Source organism: Littorina saxatilis, linkage group LG1 (genome assembly GCF_037325665.1).
Source record: "Littorina saxatilis isolate snail1 linkage group LG1, US_GU_Lsax_2.0, whole genome shotgun sequence".
In the NCBI taxonomy this organism is placed as follows: Eukaryota; Metazoa; Mollusca; class Gastropoda; order Littorinimorpha; family Littorinidae; genus Littorina; species Littorina saxatilis.
Window position 1 is genome coordinate 72117826 of NC_090245.1, and position 8315 is coordinate 72126140.

At 41.9% G+C, this 8315-nt stretch overlaps 1 protein-coding gene across 1 annotated transcript in view; it reads left to right on the top strand.

Annotated features, from left to right (window-relative positions):
- LOC138978052 (uncharacterized) overlaps positions 1–7831 on the top strand; it is an 18881-nt gene extending 11050 nt beyond the window's left edge. The window contains exons 5-8 of the mRNA XM_070350677.1: positions 198–379; positions 863–966; positions 2980–3177; positions 3427–7831. Coding sequence (XP_070206778.1) covers positions 198–379; positions 863–966; positions 2980–3177; positions 3427–3677 — 735 coding nt within the window. The 3' untranslated portion in view covers positions 3678–7831. The remainder of the gene's footprint in view (positions 1–197; positions 380–862; positions 967–2979; positions 3178–3426) is intronic.
- The last annotated feature ends 484 nt before the right edge of the window (positions 7832–8315 follow it).

Sequence of the window (8315 nt, forward strand, 5' to 3'; positions counted from 1 at the left end):
TTTGTGTTCCCTCTTCTGCAATGCGCAAGTTGATGCGTTTGTTTAAAACATGTGTCCTTCATCAGCGTTCATGCTGCTCTATTTATACTACCATGATTAAAAGAAATTTGATCAAGAATTTACCAAAACTGCTTTCTGTTGTTTTTTCTTTTTGTGTTGATTAAAGTGTGTCATTGTGTTCTTGTTTATTGCTTCAGAAGCGCAAAGAGCAGTGGTGTCAGAGACTGATGGTGAATTACACGGACACCAGACGACAGAGTGCCAAGACCGTCATCAGACCTACCTTCACCGCCATGGCACTTCTCGTGGAGCAGGACGAGACGAGACTTGTCTTCACTGACAGGAACAACAGCACGCTGCTGTGGGCCCCTCTCAATAGGTGACCGGACTATTTGCGTTAACCCATAACAGGCTGCATGACATTTTATTCCCTGTCGTTTCGTTCCCTGCAGACGGACAGACGGACGGACAGAGGGATGGTCACACACACACACACACACACACACACACACACACACACACACACACACACACACACACACACACACACACACACACACACACACACACACACACACACACACACTCACACACATACACTCACACACATACACACACATACACACATACACACACACACACACACACACACACACACACACACACACACACGTATATTAACAGCGATTGTGTTTTCAGCGTAGCGATAGGGCCCGACATTTTGACGAGAACAAGTATAATCCGCCGAAGACCACCACCATCACAACGGGTACCAAATCGAATTGGGGTGGGACCGAAAGGGTGGGGGGTGGGGGGAGGCGTCTTAAAGGCCAGTTTTCAGTAGCATTTCATTGTTGACCAGACCCCAGGATGTGAAGGAGATCGGACACATTTCACTGACCAACTCGGTGCTGTCCAAACCTTGCCCTGGTCAGTCTCTCTACGTGGTGGGCAGAATGGACGAAGGTAAGCTTAACTAGAGCTAGTGGAGCATATATCTGATACTTGGATGCTTCTCTTTATTTCAAAAACTGTGCATGTATTACCATGTGTTTCTCTCAGAATTGTCTCAAGACACTACTATGATTATGCAGATTAAATATTTGACCCGCTCCAACGAAAGGATAACAAAGTCGCTGAGGCCGAACAGAGATAACAGCAATAAACCTGAGCCATGGCCAACATTTTGGATTTTGATATTTTTGCATTTCTGCACTCTACCAAAGTTATATATCATCAGAAATTGTGAAAGAAACAATTGAAAGTCAGCAGAGACTTTCTTCCGAGATTTGTTAAAATCTCTTAGCAGAGAAAGAGAGAAAAATAAGTATCCCTTCACAGACAGCCTATTGGGAGCATCAGACCCTACTCAAGGGGGACCGAGATTTACAGAGCAAAGTCCCTTTGTGGGGGACGTATCACAAGGTAATCTAGTCCTGAGGAGGACCATTGTTTTTGTACCTAGACCAGACACGTGTTTCGACACTATAGTCTATTGTGTCTCATCAGGGGTCAGGTGGTACTGATGGCGAGAGTTGTTATATATTATATATTATATATTATATATATATAATTAGAGATTACAACACAAGTGGTTGTTTATATGGCTTGTATTTCAGTCAAGACCGAGCGGATGAATATCAAGGGACTCACGAGCCTCTGGCGAAAGTTTGAAATTTTCAGTCATTACATGTAATGACTGATTTCACTTATTGACTGTAACATATAATATATCTATTCTGTAAATATCAATTTCAGATTCGCTTTGCAAATATAATAAAAATGAGGTTTTATTGCACGGCAGACGCGAAATAAGCACCCTTGTAACCCCCAAATTATTTCTTTCTTCGCTTTTTGTACTTAAAAACAAATTTCATTTAATTTTGTGTGATGCATATTGAATTATTTGTACATCTAATTATTATCAGTCACTTTCAGCTTTAGAAGTTAAGCTAAAAACCCTGTTGCTAGGTATGTTTTGCAACTTTACTTCTGTTACCTTCACACCTGCTTTTCTCAAAAGGGCCGCTTGAGTTTGAGCAAACTTTAAATCGCTATATCTCATCAATGCTAAACAATAGACATTTGTGGTAAAAACCATCTGAAAGCTGGTTATCTTCACTTTTAAGGGATACCAAAAAGTCTAAATGTCAAAAGTGACACTTTGTTATCCTTTTTTCTTTTTGGATTGGATGCTAATTAGGGCTTCATAATTCCTACTTACAAACAGCAAAGTCGCGGTCTTCGGCAAGGCCTCGCAGCCATCGGTATTGGTAGCATTTCTTTTCAACACAATCATTTTCCACACGAACTAGCAGGCACACAGGCAAACAAGGTTCATTCGGACAGGCATGCTACAGAACAGGTTAGCAGACAGGAAGGCGTGCTGGCAAACAGGCACACACATATGCAGACATTCATAAAGCCAGGCAGACAAACAGGCAGACACAACACGCTGGCAGACATACAGACAGGCAAAAAGAAAAGCAGGCAGACAAACAGAAAAGCAGACAGGCAGATAAAGAGGCGAGGAGGCAGTGAGGTATCCTGACACACAGACAAACAAGCAGACACACAGGCACTGAGCCATGCAGGTATAGACAAGGAGACATGCAGACAGGTATGCAGAAACACAGGCACTGAGCCATGCAGGTATAGACAAGGAGACATGCAGACAGGTATGCAGAAACACAGGCAGGGAGAACATGGATATTAAACTTCGCTTGTGAATTTCTTTGCCTTTCACGTCCAAATGTAAAGTGATGAAGTTTTAGAACCCTCTTTTTGTACAGAGATAAACCTGATTGTAAATAGGTTTAAACATGGAAGCTATCATGTGAACTGAAAAAGGAAATAAATTAAAATGCTGAAGAGACGATAAACAATAATAACCAACCAACCAACGTCCAAATGTATCTGAACATGTTATGCCAAAATGTTTTCATTACTTGACCACCGCTTTATGCTGTTACTGACCAGGTGACCACGAGATCCAAGAAGTGATGACGGATACCGGCACGCCGACACACACCATCCAACAGGAGGGGGAAATCCTGGCCTTTGACGCGTCCTCGGATGGTCAGTTCTTCGCGGTGCTGACCAGGCTAGCGGACAAACTCATTGTGGACGTCTACAGAAAGGACGAGAGAGAGCGCTTTGCAAAGTTTAAACTTGGAGGTCAGTATGTCAACTTTGATTAAGTCTCCTGGTTGTGGATGCATTTCTGTGAGATTAAATCAAAATCCTACGATCTGTCTATTCTGAACGAAAAAGAATGTAGCGTCCACACAGTTATCTGGTGAACTGAGCGACAGGCTGACGACAACTTCTCACTATCCAAATAATGATCGTGTGGGCGCGGTTATGTCCCGACTTAATATTTCTTGGATATTGTTTTTATCCCTTCCTAACCCTTCCATGTTTCAGCTCGCAGAGGCAGCGGTGACGTGTGTTTTTACGTACCCAGGGGGTTACAACGAGAGGTGGGGGAGGTGCTGGTCGTGGCCGAGACGTCCAAGAGTCGTCTGTTGCTGCTGGACCACACCAACAAGTGCGCTAACATCGGCAAGATCAGCACCAGCGACCCACCAATACGCCTGGCCAAGGACGCTGACGGGCAGCTGTGGATGCTGTCTGGGATTGAGGAGACCCATGTATCTTTCTTCCCCAGGCGTTGAACAGTCCCCCTTTCCTTAAACGCGAGAATTCGCGAGTGGGGCGAGGAAGTACCGTTTCTTAGGAAATTCTCGCCGCGAGGAACGCTAGGATTTCACAAGCGAAGGCGAGCATGCCTTGGAGATGCTCGCTACGCGAGAAAATTAAGGGCGGGCGCGCAGCTTCCGATCCGATTGGCTGTCCATGGCCGTTTACCAACCAGTGCAGATGTCATTTTCGGTATCAACCAATAGTGTTTAATTATTGCGAAGCTGGCCATCAAACTGTTTCATTTTCACTCTCGCCTCCAAACTCCGCGAGAGGCAAGCCGCAAGTATGTCTCGCTTTAAAAAAAAAACACTCGTCAGTCCTTTCGGCATGAGAGATAAGAAAGTCGAGTCACACGAACAGTGAAGTCTTTCACATGACTATTAGATCAGACAAGGTAAATTGTGATGAGTGGATATTGTACGGAATGAAAAGCTTTCTGGCAGCGGTACGAGAGTGCATATGTAACACTCGTACAAAACACAACCAATGTAAATGTCAGGGGTTTCGTGGTCGTAGACCTATTTCATTGGCAGTCACACGGTGACAGTGACGGTAAGAAAGTCACATCCCGGGCGCCATTTTTTACGCCATTTTTTACATTTAGTCAAGTTTTGACTAAATGTTTTAACATAGAGGGGGAATCGAAACGAGGGTCGTGGTGTATGTGTGTGTGTGCGTGCGTGTGTGCGTGCGTGTAGAGCGATTCAGACCAAACTACTGAACCGATCTTTATGAAATTTTACATGAAAGTTCCTGGGATTGATATCCCCGAACGTTGTTTTCAATTTTTTGATAAATGTCTTTGATGACGTCATATCCGGCTTTTCGTGAAAGTTGAGGCGGCACTGTCACGCTCTCATTTTTCAACCAAATTTGTTGAAATTTTGGTCAAGTAATCTTCGACGAAGCCCGGACATCGATATTGCATTTCAGCTTGGTGGCTTGAAAATTAATTAATGACTTTGGTCATTAAAAATCTGAAAATTGTAATTTTTTTTTAAACGATTCAAATTTACGTTCATCTTATTCTCCATCATTTTTTGATTCCAAAAACATATAAATATGTTATATTTGGATTAAAAACAAGCTCTGAAAATTAAAAATATAAAAATTATTATCAAAATTAAATTTTCGAAATCAATTTAAAAACACTTTCATCTTATTCCTTGTCGGTTCCTGATTCCAAAAACATATAGATATGATATGTTTGGATTAAAAACACGCTCAGAAAGTTAAAACGAAGAGAGGTACAGAAAAGCGTGCTATCCTTCTCAGCGAAACTACTACCCCGCTCTTCTTGTCAATTTCACTGCCCTTGCCATGAGCGGTGGACTGACGATGCTACGAGTATACGGTCTTGCTGAAAAATTGCATTGCGTTCCGTTTCATTCTGTGAGTTCGACAGCTACTTGACTAAATGTTGTATTTTCGCCTTACGCGACTTGTTTAATGTTTCCTTTTATTAACCAACCAGACGATCTTTTTAATTTTCTTATCGTTATCTCTGTTATCCATTTGCAGTTATAACAGTTGAGAAGCAAGAGTAACATCCCGCAATCTAACTTTTAATGCATGAGCCCCTAGTGGTATAGTTTTGTTGAACGACCAATATTATACACCACCAACACCAAACTGCACACACACACACACACACACACACACACACACACACACACACACACACACACACGCAACGCACGCACCTGCACACACAGACACACACACACACACACAGACACACACACACACACACACACACACACACACACACACACACACGCACACACACACACTCGCGCGCGCGGAGAGAGGAAACACTGTGCGTGCGTGTGTAAGTATACCACATATTAGCAAGCAAGCAAGCCCCCCCCACACACACACACAAACACACACACACTCACACGCACGCACACTCACACACGCACACACTCACACACACACACACATACACAAACACACATCTCAAACAGGACTTTGTGTAAGCGTGTTTTTATTGACATTTGCTTATATACAATCGATTCACACAAAAAACCCACATAAAACGATAACAAGCAAAATGCTTATGCACACGTTCTTAAAACAGCACTCCTATTGCAAATCTCAAAATCTATCTCCAAGGCTGTACGAGTTTTTCAATTCACCGCTAATATGCAAAGGTAGGTGTGTGCTTCAACAAAATGTTAAACAGATGTTCACATCAGCCAGAAAAGGTTCTTTTAGCATAGGCATGCAGTTAGTTTGTAAATAGAGGTCTCTGCATAAATAAAATAAAAAACCCACACAACAGCAATGACATAAAACCACACAAAGTGGGTCATATCCATAATTTAACATCTGTTGCTGAGAAGCTGTTTTATCTATACTGCTCGACAAAAGAACTAGGAAGGTGTGTTTTAGTGTAAATCATTAAAGTTTGTGGTAAAACCAATTATGCTGCAAGAAAAGCTATTCATAGTCCTAACGTTTGCAACAGACAGCTTGAATCAACACGAGGAAACGTCCACATAGTGGAACGGAGACCAGAACCATTCTAGAACCTTGAAACAAAAGTAAAGGATCCGTTCGATATACTCGACATGTTATGTAACAGATGATTAATATTCGCCTTATTGATTTTTTGTTTTTACTGACGTGTCAGTGTTTGGAACATTCAAAGTCTTGATGTAAATCGACCCATTTTGTTTAGCTATCCTGTCTAGCAATGATGGTACGGGATGCGGAGAAGTGTTGGTTCCATTCTTGTTAGAAGACGGGGTTTGACGCCGTTTTAGAGGTTAAGTGTTTTATGGTTGGTTTCCGACTTGTTTGCAAAGAGTTAATGTATGCAAATTCCAGTTTTTTTAAATTTTTAGCAACATGGACAATACAAGATTTTTACTTGAGATAGCTACTACAGATGTTCTTTTCTACCTTGGAATAGTATCAAATCGATATCGAAGGACGACTGACGTAAAAAGACCACAATATTCTCTTTGACCAGCTGACACGTTTTTATGAGTGACCAAAATATCGGTTATTTCTATCAATTCGTACTTTGCCGCAGGACAGTCAGTGATGATGTTCGTCATAGTCGACCGCGTTGTTTATTGGCGCTTTATGGCTGACCAGAATACCTGGAAATATTGACTGTTTGGATAATCATTAGTGTAGCACACTTGGCAACCAAACCTCAGTCTACTCATGATTGATGACCAATCCTCATGTTGTTTTCCGCTGGAAAAAACGTCGTTTCAAAGGTGTTTGAGACCTAACAGTCATGTATAGCACGTTTTCTAACCTTTTGACGGTGATTTTTAGGATAGCCCACATGCATAAAAAGATCTGCCCATTCCAGCGTCAGAGAGTGTTATGCCGAAGAGTGTTATATGATAGCTGATCGGTATAAAAGCTGTTGTACTACTGGACTATTATCTGAACATTGCTCGGTTAACGCTTAACAGCGCATTTGTTTGCCCCTACCCCCCCTCAATTAAACAAACAAACAAACAACACCAACTGTTCGTACACACACACACACACACACACAAACACACACACGCACACGCACAGACGCACGCACGCACGCACTCAAGCACACACACACACACACACACACACACACACACACACACACACACACTCACACACACACACACACCACTTAAACATACGCAACCGACAAGTGTGTGTGTACATGTTACATTATTTTATGTGTGTATATATAGGTTGCAACATTATGTACATGGAAAGAATATACCATTATATACATGTTTAGATTACATGGCACTAAGCGCATGTAAAATAGACTTCAATCTTTAGTTTGTTTGTACTTCTAGTGTGCACCTACACATTCTCACTGTGTTTGCGAATACACTTTATGGGGTCTTTTGTTTTTCCAGTGTGCAAATACATTTAAAAAAACACATATTCTCACTAGAATTACCGAGAGAAGGAAGCAGCTCATGGGATATAAAAATGTATATCAAGCATCAATTGATGCATGCAATCACAAACACTTGCTCACAAAACCAGGCTTGTTCCCGCAAACTTTGTTTGTATCGCAAGTCTGCTATAGGTTGCAACGTGGTTCTCATTTGCTGACCTTTTTAATTAGCATAACACACGCCGTTAAACAATCAATCAATCAATCAATCAATAGGAAGCTTATACAGCGCGTATTCCGTGGGTACAGTTCTAAGCGCTATATATATACACACAAACAAACTGTACTGACGAACAAACTGCTTGTGGATATTTTCTACACAAAAAAGTTGTTCAGCTCTGATTAATGCAGCGGTTACTGAATGCATGTGCCTGATACTATCTCACTCTGAGTAGAAGATGAATGATATACCTGAGCGTATACGTTTTATAAAGCGATGCTTTCCACGATTGTGTGCAAATGGGAGTCGTACAGCAGAAGAACAAATAGATTGGCAAAACGTCCATGTAATCACTGATTGACGTCGACCACTGTGCGAGTAGGTTGATGGGTAATTACCCGCTCTATCTAGGCTGTAGATCTGACACAGACAATCCAGCAAGTGGAAAAGTGTATCACGTCGAAGTCAGACATTGAAGCCATTGCTTTGGCAAAGCGAAGTCATATCGACGAGTTCGAGACCACAAAC